This window comes from Labeo rohita, chromosome 7, assembly GCF_022985175.1.
Source record: "Labeo rohita strain BAU-BD-2019 chromosome 7, IGBB_LRoh.1.0, whole genome shotgun sequence".
Taxonomy (NCBI): Eukaryota; Metazoa; Chordata; class Actinopteri; order Cypriniformes; family Cyprinidae; genus Labeo; species Labeo rohita.
In genome coordinates, this window is record NC_066875.1 from 12,128,033 (window position 1) to 12,151,531 (window position 23,499).

At 35.0% G+C, this 23,499-nt stretch overlaps 3 protein-coding genes across 7 annotated transcripts; 2 read left to right on the top strand and 1 right to left on the bottom strand.

The window, feature by feature from the left end:
* The first annotated feature begins 1,350 nt into the window (after window positions 1-1,350).
* On the top strand, window positions 1,351-5,334 carry mrpl15 (mitochondrial ribosomal protein L15). The gene is made up of 5 exons (XM_051113877.1): window positions 1,351-1,530; window positions 2,231-2,388; window positions 2,515-2,680; window positions 2,950-3,073; window positions 3,313-5,334. The coding sequence occupies exons 1-5, from the start codon at window positions 1,426-1,428 to the stop codon at window positions 3,660-3,662; spliced, it is 903 nt and encodes a 300-aa protein (XP_050969834.1). The 5' UTR covers window positions 1,351-1,425; the 3' UTR covers window positions 3,663-5,334.
* Window positions 5,335-5,662: 328 nt separating this feature from the next.
* Window positions 5,663-13,553, top strand: fastkd3 (FAST kinase domains 3). 5 transcript variants are annotated; one of them, XM_051114789.1, is made up of 8 exons: window positions 5,663-5,944; window positions 6,464-6,586; window positions 8,038-9,487; window positions 9,965-10,053; window positions 11,471-11,645; window positions 11,779-11,848; window positions 11,957-12,071; window positions 13,091-13,553. In XM_051114789.1, exons 3-8 carry the CDS (start codon window positions 8,047-8,049, stop codon window positions 13,187-13,189), a joined length of 1,989 nt encoding a protein of 662 aa, XP_050970746.1. In that variant the 5' UTR covers window positions 5,663-5,944; window positions 6,464-6,586; window positions 8,038-8,046; the 3' UTR covers window positions 13,190-13,553. The 5 variants fall into 5 exon arrangements, with proteins under 5 accessions (XP_050970746.1, XP_050970747.1, XP_050970745.1 ...); XM_051114790.1 differs by lacking the exon at window positions 6,464-6,586 and having other exon boundaries at window positions 8,038-8,146; window positions 8,237-9,487; XM_051114788.1 differs by lacking the exon at window positions 6,464-6,586.
* Window positions 13,317-21,304, bottom strand: chmp5b (charged multivesicular body protein 5b). Its single transcript, XM_051114793.1, has 8 exons — window positions 21,124-21,304; window positions 20,502-20,606; window positions 18,304-18,350; window positions 15,213-15,306; window positions 15,016-15,087; window positions 14,800-14,908; window positions 14,546-14,661; window positions 13,317-13,676 (listed from the first exon to the last, which is right to left on the bottom strand). Exons 1-8 carry the CDS (start codon window positions 21,190-21,192, stop codon window positions 13,626-13,628), a joined length of 663 nt encoding a protein of 220 aa, XP_050970750.1. The 5' UTR covers window positions 21,193-21,304; the 3' UTR covers window positions 13,317-13,625.
* Between the last annotated feature and the right edge of the window lie 2,195 nt (window positions 21,305-23,499).

Sequence of the window (23,499 nt, forward strand, 5' to 3'; positions counted from 1 at the left end):
AACAGCCAAGGAGGTATTACTAATATTACTACTGTAGCACTTATTTTTATGTCCTTTTAAGTTACTATTTCCTTTGGCACATCTGCATTCCCACCAAAACTATTTAAAATTACATACTCATATTCGTAACATTTTTAATGTTACTTTTTTGACTGGATGGCTGTGTGTTCCCTTATCACCAGTATGCAATCTAAAATTTGAGTCTCCAGATAGTTCTCCCCTTTTTCACAATGCACCATCATCCGCATATTTAATTCCTTGTCTGATCATTGAAGAAAATTTAATTTATCATAATACTGAATAAAACTTAACTACAAAGACAATCTTGTGGAGTCCCATTATCTGCTGTATAGATCTTGGAACAACTTGTTTAAAGAGTGATCCTTCCAGTTCATTTCAATTCTTTAATTTTATCTCTGTCTGTTGCTTTAAACCTCCATCCAGGAATTTTGTCTTCTGGACATTCTTCTACGTCTCTCGCTATTCTACAGGTAAATTCAGTCAGTTGATGCAATTAAATAAATGCAACCTTGCTGCCCATTTTTACTGGGATTGGAAATCATAATTTTATTCTGTACATTGGATGATTTCGTTGAAACGTTAACAGTTTTATTGTTAAATTTATTTTGTTTTATACGGAAAACATAATGTGACATCGAAGTCTCCAGATAAGTGCAAACCCATAAACACGTGACGGTTTGTGTAAGTAAACATTTCTAGTTTTGTTTTGCCTTTTTCATTGTGATGCAAAGCTATTCTGAAAAGCCCAATCCCCCAAACAGATCTGAAATGCGGTGCAGGGGGACGAAATTAATCACTGCGACTGCATGGCAGGGGAAGTGGTGAAGCCTGTCTAGAGTGCATATAAATATGAATATTAACCGTAATATGTTTAATACTTTGTATTTGCATATCTACTGTTCTCCTTGCCGGCTCTTTCTGTTTATTCGGCAGTATATAAAACCAGATTGTTTTTTTGTTTGTATGTTTGTTGTTGTTGTTTTTACTTATTTAAGGTGCGGCAATAAGGCAATTGCAATTCGCGGGTTCGGCATTGCACCAAGCAAAATAAATCGCAAAATAGAGTAAGATTGTAGAAATAGCGAACTACCTGAAATCCTTAAAAAGGACTTTGTCTAATTTTGCGCGTTATATATTAATTTAATATGACCCCCCAACAAAAAAACACGGATATGACGTTGTCGTGGGCGTTCCCAGTAATGCTTGATTATATTGTACGTCTGTTTACTGTTTATTTGTAACATATAAAGAAATATTTGATTACGCTCCACTATATCTAAATATGCAATGTTCATAATTCTTTACTTTTATTATTTTTTGTTCATTGCATGTGGTTCCGGTTTAGCGTACCACGTGGGTATCCCCAGGTCATCCGTCCTTGAGTAGCATTTCTGTGCATCAATAATGTCTTTGACCAAGAAAATAACGGGGAAAACCATTGATATAGTAAAGAATCTACCTCGCATTACACTCGCAAACCTTCGACCAAACCCGGGTGCAAAAAAAGATGTAAGTTTTTTTTCTTCTCCGAGAAGTTATGGTGTAGATGATAATTGGTAGCGTGTTATCTGAGCAGCAGCATCATGGTCAGGTGACCAAAATGTAGGGATATAGTTGCGACATGTTCTTATAATTTTCTAAAATCACCGTAGTAGTTTTAAAATTAGAGCAGATAATTAAAAGTTCTATCAGATCGAGCTGTATTTACATGTATAGTTGTGGCTGATGCTTTCTTTGAGTGAAATGAAGAAAAACTTTTTAAATAAGGTTTATTCATATATAAAATTTTAAAAGTGAAAAACATTTTTCTATATAGTTTACGATATAGTATTTATAATTGGCTCGGTATAAAAACAATGTAGATATATGGGATGTCTCTATTTAGATAGCTAAGTGAACGTGTATGCATTCGTTATTGTGTAGAGGTTTGACTATACCAAAATGTCCTCACCAATATTGTGAAACCTGTTGAACAGGTTCAGACCTCACTAGTTAAAAAAGCTTATAAATTGACAGTGTGTTACTCTATAGTGAATTGAATGATAAATTCACTGAATTCCAACCAACATTACGTTGTTACAATGTCTGTAGTAGAAGTAAATAAAGAATGTGTATTTTATGCTGTTACCAGCACCAAGATATACCCATTTTTTGTCAGTTGTAATAATCCTGTGACTTCATAAATATATTATATCTTATCACTTTACAGGAAAAGCACAGGGGTCGTGGAATGCATGGAGGCAATAAAAGTGGACGGGGGCATAAGGGTGAACGCCAACGTGGTAATCGACCCCGACTGGGCTTCGAGGGTGGACAGACTCCATTCTACCTGATCATTCCAAAATATGGCTACAATGCCAATCACAGGTATTATGGTTCATACTGGTCAAGATATAAACTGTTATATATATGTATATGTATATGTATATGTATTTTACCTTTATGGGTCTTAAAGGTGCAAACCTGAAGTGTATTTGTGTTTTATTCATCCAGTCGTCGGCCGCAGTATCCCCCGCTATCCCTACGCAGACTCCAGTATCTAATAGATTTGGGTCGTGTTGACCCCATGCAACCCATCGATCTAACCCAACTTGTCAATTGCAGAGGGGTTGCAATCCAGCCTCTTAAACGAGACTATGGCGTTCAGCTCATTGATGAGGTGTGTGTGTTAAAATGGCGTGAATATTTTGTTGTTGTTGAAGCCTGTCACATTTGCAGTGATGGAGTACATTTTTTTTTTTTTTTAAAGCATTACTTTATTTATGTAAAAAATATTTTTACTGTGTTTTAGCCTTATACACTTCTGTAGGAAAAATCTGTTTATACAAATCTGTAGGAAATCTGACTGCTGGGTGCAGCAGCAAGACAGAATTTTTATTCATCAAAGTCATTTTCATTGAACCCAGTGTGTATGTGGCTCTGTTACAGGGTGCTGATATATTTCGTGCAAAAGTAAACTTGGAGGTCCAGGTTGCCTCAGAGAAAGCCATTGCTGCAGTTGAGCGAAATGGGGGTGTGATCACAACCAGCTACTATGATCCTCGTAGTCTCCGTAAGTACGCCTACACTCTGTTACACAGGCATATTCACAAAAATATGTGCACATAAAGTCATGCACCATGACTTCAAAACAATAGCCAACCTATCATACAGATACAAGGCTACTTTAAATTGTTTATTTTACACATTTTATACAAACCAATGACTCATTAGGATGTCTCGGTAACTTCATTATAATAGATAATATTAGTTGCACTGATAAGATTTGTGTGTGTGTGTATGTTGTTTTAGAAATCCTCATCAAACCAGTGCCCTTTCTCATGTCTGGGGAGGCCATACCCAAGCGCCTGCTCCCTGGTGAAGATCTTCTTCCATATTACACAGATGCCAGTAACCGTGGCTACCTTGCAGACCCAGATAAAGTCCAAGCTGCACGGTTAAGTCTGGCTAAGAAGTATGGCTACACCATACCTGACATCACAAAGGATACATTATTTAAAATGCTAGTACAAAGAAAGGATACTCGTCAGATCTTTTTTGGGTTGTCACCTGGATGGGTGGTGAATATGGCAGACAAGAAGATCCTCAAACCCACTGATGATAAAGTCTTGCAGTATTATGGCAATATTAAATCTTTATAGTTCTTCACAATGTGAATGTCTGTGGAAATAAGTTTGTGTATATATATATATATATATATATATATATAGTGAAAGCTGAATAATTAATTAAATTCAATGTCTGTAATAAAAAGTTGACTCCACAATTATTCTTTGTTCATTTATTAATTCTAACTTGACTATAAAAAATTTAAGTACACAATCTCAAAGAGGAAGGGTGAAAAACAGCCATTGATAGTGGCAATAATGCCATAAACCATATTAACATCAGTATAGCATTGCATAATACAAAACATCCCTTTTTGGGAGGATGCTGTATTTTAAAGATAATTTTGTAAAATCCAAAGAAGCTTTACAACTCTTTACTGGAAAGGGTTTAAACAGTGTATTTTCATTCTTGTTCAGTGAACCATAAACAAGTACTGCATATGTACTTGTGGAGTTTAGTCAGTTGTGCAAAATAAACAAGGCAACCAATTCCATTCAACAAAACATTTTATTATATAATATATCCAAGGAGCAGGTATATAATTTTTGCCTTGAATAAAGGCCTTGCTTCATAGAAACTCAATTAACCACCCACCTGAATATAGAGAAAGAAAGATGGCAGAAAGCAGAGCAGATTAATTATAAAAAAAAGTTAATTAAAATTTATGTAATTAAAGGTTAAGACAAACATAATTAATTTAAAAGACCTTTGCCACACTTTTGCAATTTGATTTAAACATTCACAGCTTTTCTCAGCTGGCAACATGCAAACACAATTTTTTTTTTAAATTTTTTTATGATGCATTTCTTTTTAAAGAGAGAATAAAAATATATCTATATATCAGGAAACACGATCATGTAGAGCAGATGTTCTCAACCTTGCTTGATTTTAGCTTCAACCTTGATCAAACTCAACTGCCTGTAACTTTCTAGTGATTCTAAAGACCTTGATTAACTTGTTCAGGTTGTTTAATTAGGATTGGAGCTGAAATCTGCAGGAAAATGGATCTCGCGGACTATGCAGAGTTGAGAACTCCTGATGTAGAGACAAGTGTGACGCTGTTACACAGGACAGATGTTTTAACCTACTCAATATATTGTAATGATTTTATGTATATTTTAGTATTAATAGGTTTACATATTATTTTAGCCATTTTATTCCTCTTAACCATAAATGTGTGTTTGTCTTTAAATTAGTCGGGGTCTACCTGTCATGTGACTGATCACTAGCGTTGGCGAGATGAAGCCATTTGCCATTTCTCATGACCATTTGTCGCAGGGGTGGAGAATGTTGATCCTCGAGGGCCGGTGTCCCTGCAGAGTTTAGCTCCAACCCTAATCAAACATACCTGAACAAGCTAATCTCAAGGATACAGGTTGGTATTTTTTTTTTCGGGGTTGGAGCTAAACTGGGAAAAACTAGAAAATCAAATCAAGTCAGTAGGTATAAGTGGTTTGTCAATTCAGAATTTATGAAGAAATTAATCACAAGATTATTAGAATTTGTAAAGGTCACAAATTCAATTAAAAGAATTTAGATTTTATTATTATTATTTTCTTATTTTTTTACCTATATTAAACTCCTCCTTGATGCTCCACACTCCATTTTTTGTTTTTTTAATCCCTGGCATAGATCTTTTTTTACCCATACATGCACTTGTTTTTGTTGTGTTTTGTTTTCCCTCTGTATAACCTTTTTCAATTTCTTCTATTACTGTTGTGAGATGTAAATATTTGTATTAATATGTGCATAATTGCATAATAAAAAATATTCTGACTTAGTGCATTATTCAGTATACTTATTCCCATTTGTTTTTGATAGTATAATCGTAAGAAATGTTTACTACCCGAAAAATTTTGCATTTCCAATAAAGTGAGAGGTACATTTTAAGCTTCTGCATAATGTCTATCCAACCAGCTCTCAAATTTCTTCTTTTTTGATTTCTCTAACTTAAGCGAAGTTCATCAGATGAACTGAGGAGGGCAGTAATACGCCCCTGATACGTCTAACATCAAATCTCTAAAGACGAAGAAGAACACAGCATGCCGGAAAAATGTCCACTTTGCTTAGGAGTTTACGGTCGAATGGACCTCACCGCATGACTGTATAATTCACTGTTCTTCCTCCAAATGTTTTGCATTTTCACCGTCTATCCAAAACTTTTAATTAAGGGAATGCGAAACTTAACGAATTTCTGTCAGCTAAGTTATATGCATAATTTTAAAGGACCTCGTCTTTAAGGTGTCTTGAGGCAATGAGTAGTTAATAACTATGTTTCTTTCTGTGTAATCTGCAGTGGATCCATGCTTCAAAGGTAACCGCAATTCATTAATATTTTAGTCTTAGTTTCCAGCATTACAGAGTAGCATTCTTCTTTGAACTCTGTTTGACACTAACACTGCTAATTTGACTTCCACGTGAAAGAGTGTGGAACTGCTGCTGAAATAGTCAATCTCTCTCTCTCTCTCTCTCTCTCTCTTCTCATTTATTTATTTATTTATTTAGTTATTTATACCTAACTAACTATATAAACCCGGGGCCAGTTGCATAACAAACATAGTGGCTATGTTTAAGAAGACTAACTAGCAGCTAGCCATGGGGTAATCAGTCGTACTTTTCTGATTGAAATTTGACCAGTCCAGAGAGTGGGCTGCTGTTGGAAAAGTGAAAGACCCAAGCTGTCCTATATATGAAAGTGCTTTGTTTTAAGCGCTTAAAAAAAAAAAAAACTCAGCACTGCTTGTCCCATCAGGCGCTGGACAGCATTTGATACGTGTTTTCTTCAGCGAATAACTTAGATTTTACAGTTGTACCCTTATCTGTTACCCTTAAGATTTTTCATGAACAAAGAGTGCACATCAGATTGTATGCCCAACACAGAGATCAAATCTCGCCGTAATTAAGTCAGTCTGAGATTACAAGAGGAGAAATTCATAGAAGAACTGTGGGAAGCATCGTAAGTTTTTATCAGTTGCTTTTGTCTTTTGTAAGTGTACATGAATATGTGTATATTAATTGGGGATGGGCGATATGGACTTAAAACTGTATTGTAATATTTTTGGTGTTTATTGTGATATCAGTGACGATAAAAAATGCCACCATTTTTGACTAGAAGTGATAGCTGCATGTGGTCTTGTGAGCCTCAGAAACAAACTTTGATCTGGAAATATAACCGATCCATCATCGAATAGCCTTGTAAAATTACAATTACATAACAGAATAAAAAACAATCCAGACACCAGCCCTTTTATAAATGGAAAGGTTGTAGATAATGTTTAAATGGTGCAACTGTCCTGAAAAACACTACATGATAATAATTAAGCAATACTTATTGAACTCAATTACCAGTTTGAAATGTAAACAGTTCTGTATTTATTCATACACTCATGGTGCAAACAGTACAAGTAACAATTCCATGTCTTCAGTTAGGTTACAAAATAGTGCAAATCACAACATGATAAATTAAAAACAAATTAACAAATTAAATTTCAATAAAAATCTAGTTAAAATGCAAACATTTATATACCCTTAACTTGTAAACAAAATGTGGGAATGAGGCTAACATTATTTTCTGTAGCAAATAAAGAATTTGATTCAGGAAGAAGTAGCTTTAAAAAAAAAAACAAAAAAAAAAAACAGGGCTCACATCTTAAGACTACGTTTTCACCAGCACTGAATACCCTCTCTGAGTGGTGGACAGGGATGAACAAGTATTTTGTTGCTAAATGACTGATGTTAGGGAATTTTAGCTTGCTCTCACCATCTGCCAGTTCATGTTTTAGGTATAGCAAAGCAAGTGTCACTTGGCGTGACAGAAAGGGATTCCACCTCTCTGTCTACCCTGGCTTTGATGACCATTAAAATCTCTTCTTGATTTAAGATTTTTTACTTAGTCTTGATATGTGACTTAGTCACACATTACAAACAATAAGATATCATCCATCCCTAATATTAATGTTTTTGTGAGATTCACAGAGCTGTTCTCTTAGTAAAGGGGATGTCAGTAAAATGGCACGTTGCATCCGGCTCTATGTAGTACAGTTTAGCTGGTTTTTAGACTTCTTGTAAATACTCAACTTGTACAAATGTTCCTTGTGTTATTAAAGTTTATCTTTGTGCAACCTGAGAAAGATTATTTAAAAAAAAATAATAATAATAATAATAAATAAATAAAATAAAGGGGATTGTGTTATGTATTATATTTCTGGAAATATATATTTTTAATAATGGTACCTTACCCAAGTGGTGAAAGTTGCATCATTTTTGAGTTACAGGCTTAAGGACAGAGTGAGAAGAAAAGGAAGCATCCAGTTTTGAGAATCACCAGTAGAAACCTTACTTAAACTTAAAACATTAACATTTCTGATGTTTAACTTGCCTGTTTTTTTTCTTTTGTTGTGACTGTAGATTAAGGATATGGTAGCACGTTTTATGATGGCCAGAACGCTGACAATGAGGCTGCATTTCCTGAGCCATTTGGATTACCAAATCATTCCATCACTGAAAGCATGTGCTGGTAAGCGTCTGTCTTCTCCTTGTCTCAGAACCCCCACTGTCTGTTTTCCCACATGTTCTAGCCTCAGTACAAGGGGTGTATGCACCACAGAACGAGACCCAATGTTCCTTGTTGCTGGATCTGTTCGGCCTTACCAGGAGCTCCTCCCCAGTGGAAGTGGTCTGTCTTTGTTGCACCACTTGACTTCTGATGAGGACCACGCCTTTATGAAACGACTCACCTCCTGTACTTCATCTCAGCAAGTTCTACGTCTCCTGCGATCTTACCCTCTCCTCTCAGGTGCAGCAGCGGCTTCTATACTTCACCGACTGGCAGACTTTGAGCATGATGCCACATGTGGTCTTTGGAAACCACAGATACTACTATCAGATGCGGGCCTTAATAAACTGTGTCAAACCCTGGAGCATGATTCAGACAGATTAGAGGATGAGGTATTGGTTAAAGCTCTCCTGGGCTGCACACGTCTCTACCTTGACCCTCAGAGCCGCCTAGTGCTAAGGCTGGTGTTCGAAAGTCAGAAGAGATTGAATTTGGAACGGCTCAGTGTTGAAGCGCTATGTGGGTTATCGAGGGCTTTGTTTGCACTGGAAGGCCCTAACAGCAGCATGATAAAACAAGCTATGTGTCAGCTCCAAAATAAAGATACAGCTCAATGGAATATGGCAGAGCTAGTTGCTGCTTACTGTATGCTAGCAACTGGTTTGGGTGAAGATGGATGCTATCTGGAGCTTCTAAATGAAATGAATTCTCAGTCACTTCGATTAGTGCAACAAATGGGCCCAGGGGCGATTAGCGAGATTCTAGGTGCTTTGTTCAAGTTGAGACATAAGCAAGCATTACCTCTTGTAATTGCGCTTTGCAAGCAAGCTGTCCATCATGTGCAAAATTTTGCAGATTCAGAACTGACTGTGGTGTTGTCAGCACTTATGCACTATGGACACAGTGACCACTTTCTTGTGGAAGCTCTTGAGCGCCATGTTCCCAAGGTTGCCTTCACTACTGATGCAGAAACCGTAACCAAGGTGATGCAGTTTTTCCGGCGATGGCGCATTCTTTCTCCTCCTGTTTTTAACACGGTGGCTGAGAGTTTTGTGTATCGTGCAGAGGAGTACTCGACGTGGCAGGTGTCACAACAGATAGCTGCACTGGGAGTTTTGGGATATCTGCCACCTGATGCTGGAAGATTGTTCCGAAAGGTGGAGTCGATTTTGCACGCCCGGTTTTCACAGTTTCAGCCCAGAGCCCTGCTAGACCTACTGTATGCCTGTACCCTTCTACAGAGATACCCACTTAACTTTGTCTCAAAAGTCTTCAGCCCTTACTTCATGCAACAGCTACAGGGTAAGAAACAATGAACCATTTTCTATACATTACTTGGGTATGATGTATATATGATGTATGATCACTTATTTTAACATTAATTGATTAAGTAATCATTACCCTTGATATGGAATACTTTGGAATTCTCCATTTTCATATACACTTGGCCTACTTATAAATTGTTTAAATATGCTCAAACGTTGAGCATTGGTACTTAGCTATCAATAAATGTTCAGTCCACTGTATTGTAATAATTTAGTACTTTAATCATTTAAATGCAATTCACTTTCATTTATTTATTTATTATTGTATGGTATAGAAAATACACTGATTTTCACCATCTGCTTGCATAATTAACATGTTTATGCTGAAATTGGTTAATTGACAATAGAAGTTTAATCCTTTAGAAATTAATTTAAAATTAACACTTAATTGTTAACGACCCTATGCAATATTGTTAACGTTTTAAATGATATCTTCTCCATCTCTCTTTCGAAGGGGAGGAGGGCAGTGGGATAGATCACAGAGTGCTTGCCCAGCTGACCCAACTTTACATGACTGTAAAGCTCGAGTGTCCATTCTATGATGTGAGTGACCTGAATTTTTTTTAACTGTGTTTAAAAAGGAATTCCAAACAAATCATTCTTTCACACCGAGCAAATGGAAATCTCTGTTACACCGTGTCTGCACCAGACGCATGCGGCGTGACAAAATACAGTAAGATGCAGTAGATTAATCAGTGATGCTGTTTACACTGGATGCAGATTTTTTGCCAACCTCTTTGACAAAATATTTACTTGAAAAATCTCTGAGGAAGTTAACATCTCAATAATTTAACAACACGTATGCATGATTAATGGTCACATTGACTTGCAGGTAAACAGAATATTTCTATTTGAAGTGTTAAAGTGTTAAAATATTTATTTAACATTTTCATATTTATTTTCCTTTTTTATGATTTAATTTTTAAACACACTGGACATGTGTGACAGTGTAGACAGTGTAAATAGCTGTTGCTATATAAAAATAAAAAATATTTTAAAACTTTTACACTTCAAATAGAAATATTTTGTTTGTTTACCTACAAGTCAATGTGACCGTTAATCATGCATATATGTTGTTAAATTATTGAGATATTAACTTTCTCAGAGATATAAGTAAAGTAAATATTTTGTCAAAAGGTTTGGCTGACAAAAAAATGTTTGGGAATCCCTTGATTTACCATAACAAACATTAGTAAACATGAAAACACCAATGAGATTACGCACTTCCAGGTTTCAAATACTTTAGTTTAGACTTCCAGAACCAGTGGTTACTGGACATAATAGTGACAAGAAGTTTCACAGCGGTTTATTACCATTAACTTGCGTAATTATTTGTTTCATATATGGTATAATTAAGAGGTACCTTTTCCCCCCCAAATTAAGAAGCATGGTTTGCAATTTTATTTTCATGACATTTACATGGCCATGCTCTATTGTGAATATAGTCAAACCTACATGCACAGTAGTATTTTAGTAGGAAAATACAAAAGAGAAAAAAACAATTAGGGAGCATCAATAAATTGTAAATAATTTACTGCCATTGAGTAAATATGTAGAAATGTAATCCATAAAAAGTAGCTAATCCTATTAATGAGCATTTTAAAATGTAATATACACTTTAATTACAAGTACTTATTTTTTTAGAATCCAACCTAGTAATCCAGATTACATGTAATCAGATCCTACCCTACCCTGTGCACACATGAGGTCAATATTGCTACAGAAGAGGTAACTAGGTTGTACTAAGCATGTGTTCATCCACAGTCATCAGCGTTTGAAGCTCCATGGACACAGCTGTGCACAAAACTGCAGAATGCAGAAAATTAAATATACCCAGCCTTTTTGGCTCCCAAAAAATAATACAATTTAAAAGAAGTGTTATATATGAATAATATACTAATGTTGTTTATTTATTGATAAATACAATGCTCATTTACATATGTCCTACACTTAAATGAAGGGACCACGACTTTCGCAGAAGTTTCGAGTGAAGTCATTTTTGGCTTCTGGACAGTCTTTGGAGACTCCGGTGGAACCTAATTTCTACAATGCTGTGAAGTCCGCCCTAGTGGATCTGCTGGGAGCCCAATCTTACTTTGCTTCCAAAGTGCTTACACCATATTGCTATACGCTAGGTACATATAACGCATTCACTTTGGTCCTAGAATTCTATAGCTATCAACTTCTTACACTAATACATGTAAACCTTTAGATTTGAATATCTCTGTGGTTGTATATGCCACTATTTTCTTGTTTGTATATTTGCAGACATTGAGATAAAACTAGATGAAGAAGGGTATGTCTTGCCTGCTTCTCATACAGATGAAGTCCATAAAAGGTAAGGCATGTCTTGCTGTTTGCAAAGAAAGTAGGCACTGATTATTAGTAGTTTGTGAGGATGCATGTATGCATATTGTGATCTTAACATTAATTTGTTTATTATCAGAATTGCTCTCTGTATTGATGGGTCAAAGCGCTTTGCAGCAAATGCAGAGACACTACTAGGCAAGGAAGCCATTAAGCAGCGTCACCTGAGGATTTTGGGATATGAAGTTGTTCAGGTAAAGCAAACTTCTTTTCTCCTGCCTTTTTATAACAGACTGTATGCTCTACTAAAATGCTTTTTTTTTTCTTCTATGCATTTCTAAGTATATTTGCATATTTTATAGATCATGCTAAAATGTTAATTTAAAGGAATAGTTCCCCCAAAAATGAAATTTGTCATTTATCCTCAAGTCATTTAAAATAAATCGTTTACATTCCACAGTAGAAAGAAAATTAGAGTTGTGGTCGTAACTTTACATGCACCTTACAGAATCTACAAAACTAATAATTAAAACGTGTATATGTATATATAGAGAGAGAGAGAGAGAGAGAAGAATGGTACAAATAAATATAGACACACACACGCATATTTGAACTGTCCAACAGCGACTGTTTTTTTAGATCCATCTTTTCACGTTTAAGAAAATTGAGGGGCTTGTACACAACTATTACAAAAGTTAAAAACTTTCATGGATGCTTAAGGACAATTTTTTTTTCTTCAGAAACTACATATGGTAATTATGTTTCCCAGAAGGCAAAATGAGGACAAATTACCTGTCATCACCCTCCTTAAGCATCAATTCTCCTCTGTGTGAAAATAACAGTCACTGTTAAATAGGGTTCAAATATGAAGAAGAGACCAAAGAATGTGCAGGACCTGGAGGAAAAAATTTTATATTCCCTATTATTTGGTTAATTAACATTCTAAAGATTTTTCAAGGTCTAACTTAAGAAGACAGCTGTATTTAAAGAATTGTTATCCATTCAATCCACATGTCCAAAAGTTTCAAGCTCTGAAAAGGACACAGAGGTAGTCTAAAAGTTATCCATACAGCTTCAGCGGTTTAAATGTACGTTTTCTGAATTGTTTACACCATGAATGTGAGAAAATGAGTAAAATGATTTTTTTGTTTTTGGGTTAACTATTCCTTTAAACCTCAGTTTTGTATTCATGACAAGGTAAAAACTTAGTCAATTAAGCAAATTCTAAACTAGTGTATGTTCCACAATGGCCTTAGTTTTACTCTGTTTCTAGATTTCATACTATGAATTTGAGAAACTCAAGGATAAAAAAGAGGTTGTGGAATATCTGCACAAGAAGATCTTTCCTCACAGCTACAGACTCAGCTGGTGATAGCTGGATCACCAAATGGATATTGAACTACATTATAGTAGATTTATTAGGTATACACGTTTGTGTTTGTGTACAGAAACATCGGTGTACTTTTTTTGTTTGTTTGTTTTTTCCTGGATTCTTGATATTGTATGTAAATAATATTTATTTATGCTTTCAATAAAGTGTATTGTAGTACAAAGTAAACCACCTACCGGTGTATATCATTCAGAAAATAAATCATATCTACACAGACAAAAACAAAAAAACCAACCCAGTGATTCATGTTGAAAGTTATCATGGACAGATTTCTTACGAAGCAAAAGATTATAATCTGAAGTAGATCAAGATTGAGATTTAAAAAGATGAAATCTTGACATCCGTCCCATTGTCATGTCTGTAGATATTTGTCCAAATCGTTTGAGAGTTTAGGATGTAGCATTGTCATTTTGTTCCACTATGTAGCTGGAATCTGAGGAAGGCCAAACTCGTCCACCAGTACTCCATCCTGTGTGCAAAAAAACAGAATTCTCCTATCAGTTCGCAGAAATCATTTTCTATAACAGTGGATGTTATCTCATGTCTCCAGAAAGCAAAGAACATATATCTAAAATGCAGTGTTCAGAATGAAATACTTGCATGTAATTTCATAAATCTAATCTTAATAATCAGTATAGAGTATGTTGTCTCTTTCCAATTTTATGTAATAAAGTGACACTTTTTGCCATTCTAATCAAATTATGATTGGACCAGAGCTTTGGGGGCCAAAAACAATTGAAATTGCCTTCAGAGCACTTTGATACATTTAGAATGTTTTTATTTTTCATCTGTATTTTGGTGGGATTAATTAATGTATCTGCATTGTATAATAAAATAAATTACAGTGGTATTCATTATAACATCAGTAATTATAAACAACCTAAAACAAATTTAAAGCAAAGCTGAATTATTGGTGTGTAGGAAATCGCCTATATAATAAACTTGTCATGCCTTACCTTGCCTAATAAGCACAAACTCTGTGGCAGAGTTGAATGCGAGGTTTAAAAAACAAAAAACAAAACGAAACCTACACGTTTCTCTCTGAATGCACAGACCAGTAACTGGTGAGCAGCTCACAAAAAGACAGTACAAAGCCAGCATATGGCTTAATGCTAATTTTTGGTCTCACTGTGAAACTGTGTACTGTTTATTTAAAAATGTTTTTTTTTTAACTGTTTGGGGGAAAAAAAAAAGTACGTAAGTACCAGTACTTTTTATAACAGTATTAGAACTGGTATGTTGTATGTGAATGCATATTTATTTGCTTTCTGTGCTTGCAGTCAATTGCTTAATACAAGTTAATTTGGGATATAATTCATAGTAAGTCGCAGTGTTTACCCGGTTCGTGGTTCTGTCCCCTGGCACTCCTTCGGGGATCGCTGGAGCAGAAGAAGCCTCGTCCAGATAGGAATTATCATCGTCCAAAAGGAGTTCATCACCAAGTGCATCCAGCTCTTACGGTACAAACAAATAATCACGCATGTAAATACATACATTTATTAGTAATAGACCAAAAATAATTATTAAATAAAAACAGAATTTACTAAATGCAGAAAATAAAACAAACTACCTCAACAACTGTTCTAACTAACCTGCTTCCAGGTCATCTTCATCGATGTCAGGTGTCCCATAGCTGCGGCTAAGAGCTTCTTGCACTTCACTAGCATCTTCCATCATGTCCTCCAACTGGTCTTGCAGATCCTGCAGCATGAACAGCAAAACTTTTTATAATAGACATCAATTTTTAATCAGTTCAGACAATTATTACAAGTATTTTACACTAAGTAAAGGAATGAAAAGAATCTTACCTCAATCTGATCAATTTTAACATTTTTGTATGCTTTTTTCATTTCTTTGGCACCTATTTTCATTGCGTCCACCTATGTAAAAACATGAACATGCACACACAGAAAACAAGTATACTTACTGCAATTGTTGAAAAAACACATGAAGGAAAATACAGAATATCACATTTTCAGTATTTTTCTTATGACTGCATTCTTACAGTGGTCTTGGTGTCTTTTAGTGTCTGGATGGTGTAGTTTGCTTGTTCCATGTTAAATGACTGCTGCATCAGCTGATCTCTCTGCCCTTCATACCTGGAGATACAACAAGGTTTGGGAAACATTATGAGCAATTAAGACTATAGACCAATTAGGTTTTCTCTGTGTGTTGTGTGAAGCACTTGGTAAACACAGTTACTTACACTTTCATTTATTCATTTAGCTAACTCTTTTAACTGAAGTTACTTGCAAAAGAAAACACAGCATACAAGAGCTCAACATATTAGCAGTGCCAAAAAAACAGCAAATAAATATAGTACAACAGTATACTACAGTACTGCTTGAAAGTTTTGTGAACCTTTTAGAATTTTTTCGATTTCTACATAAATATAACCCAAAAGATCATCAGATTTCCATGCAAATCCTGAAAGTTGACAAAGAGAACCCAATCTAACAAATGAGACAAAAATATATACTTTGTCATTTTTTTTTTTTTTTCTGGAAAAGGATCCAATATTACATATCTGTCAGTAGGGCCCCCTGTTTACACAGAATTAAAATGCATTTTGGTCGATAGGATCACAAGTGGACAATAGAAAAAAAATTTTTTTTTTTGCTTAGTTGGGTGCCGTGGGATTTTTTACCTATCAAAACTGTGCTGTAGCAGATAAAAAGGTTAGCAAACACTGTTTTAAAACAATGTCATTAAATCTTGAGAACAATACAATAAAGGTGTCATCAGATGCCCATTTTCCACACGTTTATATGATTCTTTAAGGTCTTAATGAAAAGTTTATCACATACTTTGGTTAAAATTTTCTCAATGCTAGTTTAAAACAACACTCTTTTTACCTTGTCAAAATCAGCTCTGCACACAGCAACCCATTTTGTTGCATGTCTCTTTAAATGCTAATAAGCTCTGCTTACCCCACCTCTCTCTTCCATTTGGTGACGAGCCAATTTCTAAGAGACTGTAAACTTTAGTCACAAAACTTGCTAACTAGCACATTATTAAGAAAGGTGATTTGCAATGATGCATAAAAAAAAATCCTTATACTCACTTCTTCTGTAAGTGAAGCTGGATCACGAATGATTTGCGGGAACATAAACGCATTTATTATGTCAGGAGGACCATTCCCTTCAAAAGCGAAAGTAATCCTCTGCGTCTTCAGCGGCTCAGATGTCGGGAGTAAATGACAATTACTATGTTCAATATTACATCAAAACAACAGCGGACTGTTTATAGCTCACTCAGGGTGGGTCTAGACGGCCTCGTCAATCAATAGTCGTGGGAGCGGTCTGGCTCTGTGTGATGTCACACAGCCAAGAATCAGAGAATGGCCCGATTTGAAAAAGGGGATATTATTATAGGCAGTGTTCGGATTGTGTCAAAGCTCTTGGGGGGTCAGTCTGTTGGTCAGTGTTAGAGGAATTCAGCTTGACAGTTAGTCTGCCCCAGACCATAGACCATTTGTTTCCATAGTGACTGAGCTTGAGCTATGGTAAATTTGCTTTATGAAATAAAGCGAAGTGGGTCATGCAGCAAGACAATGACCCCAAACATAAAAGTCGTTCTACCAAAGAAAGTCTGGACCTTAATCGAATTCAAATGTTGTAGGAGGACCTAAGCAAGCAGTTCATAGGAGGAAGCCTACCAACATCACAAAATTGAGGTGGTTCTTTACTGAGAAATGGGCTAAAATTCCTACAAGTCGTTATGCAGAACTGATCAGCAGTTAAAATAAATGTTTAACTGCAGTTATTGCTGCAAAAGGGGGTCACACCACTGAAATCAAAGATTCACACACTTTTGCCACACACATAAGTAACACGGGATCATTTTTCTCAACAAAAAAAAAAATGATAAAGTATATATTTTTGTCACACTTGTTTGATTGGACTTCTTTTTGGGTCATATTTATTAAGAAATACAGAAAATACAGCACTGTATACATAATACAGCAATTTGCAATAAAGAGAAAACTTCCTACGTTGTTTGTCCGGTTTGCATGAAACTTAGCACACATCATCCCTAGACATTTATGACAAAAACTTAAAATTTTTCAATTTAATTTGACTCAAAGTGTTGTGGAGATGTAAGTCATAATTTAAATGGCCATCCAATGCTCACTTTTTTTTTTTTTTTTTTTTTTTTTTTAAACAAGATGACCTATATATGCTGAACACAATGACCAAACATAACAAAACTTCACAAACATGGACAACAGGATATTCTGACAATGCACACAAAGTTTTGTAAACTTCCACTAATAGGAGGTACTACAATTGAAAACCCACTATAACTCCACCACCATATGATCCATTAATTAGAAACTGGTAAGCATCTTCGGCAGCACAACACAAGTGTGAATTTACTTTGCCAGCACTGACCCTAGCTTCTGTTTGCAAAAGTTGATGAAGACTGAACCAACCCAGGACAAGTTAGAAAAGTCAGATTAAGAAAATTAAATGGCAGAAGAATTTTATAATTTGAAGGGCCTAACTCGAGGATTCAGAAGAAAAAATAATTTGCTGTGTGCCAGAATAGTGTTTCAAATTTAGGACCATCCTGCCAAGTTTGGGGTCTCTACAATTTACTCTGATGCCTATACACTTTTACGACAAAAGAAAATCAGTACAACACAATATGGGTTTTAGAACTTTAAGTCTTTGGATTCTTTAACAATCTTCAGGAAATCAAAACATGTTCATAAACATGCATAACCATGCTAGTAACACTTAGCTAAGCATAAAGCATGTTAGCAATACCCAGCTAAATTTAAAAAAAAAATGATATTAACACATAGGAAAGTGTTATTTTGTGCCAGACATATGTTAAAACTTGCTAGCAACATTTATCTAAATGCAATCTAGCAAAATAGAATGTCACTCCCCTGGCAGTATAGTGAATTCTGATATTTTGCCATGAGACAGGAAGTATTGCTGAGTGGCTAGGGATGCTCAAAACACACCAGCACCCCCAGAGTGCACTAAGACGAAAGGGCCCGATCAATACTGCTAGCAGCTTTAATTTACAGTTCAGATTTTATGCATAAACATGATAATAAAATGACTACAAACAAGGACACTTACATTCTCTTCTGTTTGAGGACTCTCATGGCCTTCTGTTTCACCATGTTCTAGAATAGAACCAGAAAAAAAATGAACAACATATTTTTTCCAATGTCTTGTTTGCATTGTCAAGTCAGACCTTCATACACTGCGTTGTGTACTCTATCAGATGCCATATGTGACCCTGGACCACAAAACCAGTCATAAGGGTCAATTTTTTTTAATTTTTATATATATATATATATATATATATATATATATATATATAAAATCTGAAAGCTGAATAAATAAGATTTCCATTGATGTATGGGTTGTTAGGACAATATTTGACCAAGATCCAACTATTTGAAAATCTGGAATCTGTGAGGGTGCAAAAAAATTAAAAATAAATAATTGAGAAAATTGCCTTTAAAGTTGTCCAAATGTTCTTAGCAAAGCATGTTACTAATCAAGTTTTCATATATTTACCGTAGGAAATTCACATATCTTCATTGAACATGATCTATACTTAATATCCTAATGATTTTTGGCATAAAAGAAAATTCTATAATTTCGACCCACACAATGTATTTTTGGCTATTGCTACAAATATACCTGTTCTACTTAAGACTGGTTTTGAGGTCCAGGGTCACATATATTGCTAAATGTTGCATGATTTTTTTTTTTGTTTTTTTTTACACTAAAGAAATAGATGTAAAAAAATAAAATAAAAATAAAAAGACGACATTTAAAGAAACTTAAATTGATTTATTTTTAGTAACCAAAAATCAAGGCAAAATCAAGTAACAGAAAACTGAGAGCACTAGCTCCGTGTCTTCTGGACCTATTCAAGAGTTTTGTGTGAATGACATACAAAAAAAGAAGAAGAAGAATTCTTAAATTTTATTCACATTTGGAGATATTTAAACCTAGTATATAAGTGTCACACCAGGTTTAACATTAAATGATGCCAAACACCATTGTTTCTTTCTACCAACTGTGACACACCAGGTTTGAATATAAAGTATAAATGACATTTAAGAGCTATTGCAAAATCATGTGAATTCGAAAGATGTGATCTATAGCACACAAGTTTTATGGACTACTTACATTTTTTCTTCTCTTTTATTTTCAAATTAAGGCTTTGCAGTATAAAAATCACCATCCATTTACACTGTATAGAAAAAAGCCTAACAACCCTTTTGTTCTTCCACGGAATGATGAAAATGTTATGGAATGGGGAGAGTGGGGTAACATGAGCCAGTGGGTAAGTTGACCCACCCCTTGTATCTTAGCTGCTGTACACTTTTACTGTCATGTGACCATATATTTCAGATGAGTCATTGCTGAAACTCATCAGCTTTATTGAGTGCGTGCAACTCTTGAATTCTCTTATCATAAACAGCAAAGCGCAGATGTACACACAATGTAAATAAGAGATTCATTAAGAGATTCAATAAAAGATTCAGTATAGACAGCTTCAGTGATTATAACAAATTTTTTTTTGAGAGTGCTTAAACTCGAAATGAAACATTATAATTATCCATTTCTAATGTTTGTATTAAGTTGTAATCACGTTAAATACAAATTCATTCCTATTACAAATATTTTATTAGCCTACATGACACCCATGTCTAGTTTTTTCCTAAAAAGACTAGTTTATAGTCAATATGTTTGGCTGCCTTACCCTGGAGTTGGTTCACCCTCCGAAAAAGTATTGACATTTAAACTTAATTTGGTTAATTTTATGTTGTTTATGTTAGATTTAGGAAAATAAATATGGCTGTTTGTAAAAGAAAATTTCATTATTAAATTTGCTTTTAACAGAGGTAACTTAGGTAAACTGTCACATATTTTTGAATCAGATTCAGTTAGATGGTCAGTTTACACTCAGATGGTGCATCTTACCCACTGACTCAGATCAACTTACCTCTAACCTGGGGCAAATTGAGCCATGGGAACACATCTTTATGAGAATATTTTTAGAACCCTTTGTTATACATTTATTCTGATCATGTAAAATGATAGAAAACATCCTGAAATTACTTCAGATACTTTCAGTTTACTTCTGCCTCATCTTCCCTTATTTTGAGGACCAAGTAAAAAAAATGGCTCATCTTACCCACTCTCCCCTACGCAAGTAAATTAAACAGAAATTAATTTTTTTGCTGAGTGATACCTTTAATGCTAATACAGAAATTTCATAATTCCACCTAAGTAGAGTCTGAGCCAAATGTTACCTTTGATGGGCCATCCCTCATTTTCTTCATTTGATCTTTGTATTTCATCAGTTCGGCATCAAGTCTAGCTATCTTCTTATCGATAGATTCTGCTCTTGAGTCGACCTGGAATTCAGAAAGGCAAAGACAGAGATTAAATAGGAAACAACATACATAATTAATGTAGAAAGTGAGAAGCCGTAATAGTAAATGCGGAAAAAATGACACTTAGTGATAAGTCACCGATCTTTAAAAAAAACCAGCAGGACTGGTTCATATTCACAGAACCTCAACACAAGGCTTTTGTCAAACACAACTTTCAGAAAAAATTGTGTGTGTATCCAAAAACACCAACCATGTCACTTCTTTAACATAAGAAAACCAAGAGAACAACTAAAAAACAACACAAGAAATGTACAATGTGATGTTTACCTAACGTAACATGGACAGATTCTGTTTTACTACATGACACAGCAGAACATATTTCAACCCCTCATAATTAATAACATGAAAAGTCTTTAGGCTGAAAATATAAGGAAACATAATTCAGAGAAAGATTTAAGTAACACTGAGGCCATTTCAGCTTTCAAGACAAAGTTCTTTTGTTTCACATTCTCTAAAGTTATATAGAACAAATACATACACCCGATATACAGTCCGTCAGGTTTGGTGGCGGTCCTTTGGGTTTTCCTCGTCCGAAGATACGATTCATCCCGACACTACTGTAAATAAACAGGTCAAATAATAAAATAAAAGAAGAAAACAATTTCTCAACCTCCGCCCGACAACAAAACACAGCCTAGAAAAAGAACCCGGAAGTAATGACGTCATGACGTCCAATGGGTATGCCCGTAGGCCGCGTCCAAACACCCAAAGCTGAAAAAGACAGGAAGGCAAGCAACGCCTTACTACCTGATACTGATTGCCGCATTTGAAACACAGCTTCATGCAGCTTAGAAACCTTTATGGATCTTTTGTTGAATCAGTGGTTCGGAGTGCGCATCAAATTGGGCAAATCACGTGATTTCAGCACACGAGTCTTCATTACGTCATTACTATTTTGAAACTCCGACGGTTGACACTAGGCGGCGTTGATCTCCGCTAAAATAGTCTCTACTATGGTTAAAACCTATCTCGGGTAAATTTTATTGTGTTGTTATGCTAATAAAACTAAAATGAATCAGTTGTGCTTGCATTGATCGGGAAGCCCGTTCTTCGTATGTATTATCTGGACTTCTCACTGTTAACGATTTGACATGATACAGGATTGTTAGAAGCTCATTCCGGAATTGCTGTCGCAGCAACAGGTACTTAAACTCAAACCTGTTCACGTAAATAGGAAGATTGCATCTTTTTAAACGGAGATGATACTTAAAGTCTGTCCCAGTCACTGCAACTTAGATTTATTTAAACCTTTAAGATTTATTTGTGATGGAATAATTACCTTATAATTTTATTGGAGCCTTACATACGATGTACAGATTGTGCATTAATTGGAAGGTGACAGCTATTATTCAGAGTGTTTTGATGCAGCACAGGAGATGCAGATAACTTGCTTAGAAAAGGGTTCTTGAGAAACGTACTTAATGCGGTCATGTAATATACTTCACAAGTAAAATCAAATGAATGAACTAATTACAACATTGAAATAAAATGTAAAGCCTGTACAAATACAAGAAATCGTGAAATAATTGGAAATAATTGGGAATCATGTAATAGTAGGGTAGAGTGGGGGAAAACAACCCCCTTAAGGACTGTGTAATTTTATTTATTTTTTATTTTTATGTTTTTCTGTGCTACAAAAGTTGAATCAAAGTCCTTTTAAGGATTCTATAGTCTTTGATTGAATGTGTTCAGAACAAAATTGCAATTGCCAAAATTGCAATTACTGCCCTGATGAAGCTCTTTATTCTGCAGGGCGTATGTAAACTTTTGATCACATCATCACATAAGAGATGAATTACCTCAATCATCAGGGCAACATCGTAGTAGAATGCTGGGAGATGTTCCTTCGCATTTCCTACAAACACCAGAATTCCACTGACCACACCATCTTTACTAACACTGGGCTTTAAAAATAAATAACATATTAGATATTAGATATGTTATTTAATGGTTTTGGCATAAATGCTTTTATTCTTCTTTAAAGGGAAATACGCATAACTATCAATTACCCAAATATAGATAAATATCCCCAAAAAAACCTCCAATAAAATTAAGAGAGGAAATCTTACATTTTTCCTCATCTTGCCTTGCAAGTTTCTCTCACATCTTGAAGTATGTTCACAGCAAAGCTGCAGCCCACTTCCTTTGGTTTGTTACCTGTAAAATATCTGATGATTAGAGGAGGACATGCACAGGTGGAAATGCATTACTAGCAAATGGAAAGGTTTCTAAGAATTTTAAAGCCATATGGATAGTTAGTGACTTAATGGCAGTTTTAGCTTGTAATGTGTGGTCAGGGTGAGCTGGCTGGGCAGAAATTCATTAAAAAACATCTAACATCACCTTTTCAGTACGGGTCTGTGATTCCACACTGTATAGGCTATTCAGTGAAAAATCTGTACTGATCCTGCAAAATGAATGAGTAACTAAAAATATTACATATTATTACAAATACAAGCAAAATATAAACAAAATAAATAATTTTTTCATAATCTCGTAATTATGACTTTTAAAGTCATTTGAAGACATTTTTAAGACTTTTTAAGACTTTTTTTTCCTTACCTGGCCGAAATGGGCTTCCATGCTAATCTAAAGAATGTAAAGATTAAATAGCTATTAAGATCGGATCTTTGGATTTCATTCAGTAACAAACAGCAAAATATATGAAGTTGCTCAAAGTCTCTCGTTAATTATTTCCTTCTGTAGAAAACCATAAACACTTAAGAATACAAGCACATTAAGTGCAATTAAAAGATCAACTTCGATAGATCCGAGTTTATTAATTTATTGTACTACAAAGCAATATGGCCATGAACACAACGCGCAAACTTTCACTTGTCCTCCCGCTTAATGT

Excerpts from the sequence above, each read along its gene's own strand:
- fastkd3 (XM_051114789.1), top strand. The coding sequence starts at position 8,047 with ATGGTAGCACGTTTTATGATGGCCAGAACGCTGACAATGAGGCTGCAT. Across the intron at positions 11,646-11,778 it reads ACCATATTGCTATACGCTAG|ACATTGAGATAAAACTAGAT; the intron begins GTACATATAACG and ends GTATATTTGCAG. Across the intron at positions 11,849-11,956 it reads ACAGATGAAGTCCATAAAAG|AATTGCTCTCTGTATTGATG; the intron begins GTAAGGCATGTC and ends GTTTATTATCAG.
- mrpl15 (XM_051113877.1), top strand. The coding sequence starts at position 1,426 with ATGTCTTTGACCAAGAAAATAACGGGGAAAACCATTGATATAGTAAAG. Across the intron at positions 2,681-2,949 it reads GCGTTCAGCTCATTGATGAG|GGTGCTGATATATTTCGTGC; the intron begins GTGTGTGTGTTA and ends GCTCTGTTACAG. Across the intron at positions 3,074-3,312 it reads CTATGATCCTCGTAGTCTCC|AAATCCTCATCAAACCAGTG; the intron begins GTAAGTACGCCT and ends ATGTTGTTTTAG.
- chmp5b (XM_051114793.1), bottom strand. The coding sequence starts at position 21,192 with ATGAATCGTATCTTCGGACGAGGAAAACCCAAAGGACCGCCACCAAAC. Across the intron at positions 20,607-21,123 it reads TGACGGACTGTATATCGGGT|GTCGACTCAAGAGCAGAATC; the intron begins GTATGTATTTGT and ends TCTGAATTCCAG. Across the intron at positions 15,307-18,303 it reads GTCCTCAAACAGAAGAGAAT|GTATGAAGGGCAGAGAGATC; the intron begins GTAAGTGTCCTT and ends TTGTATCTCCAG.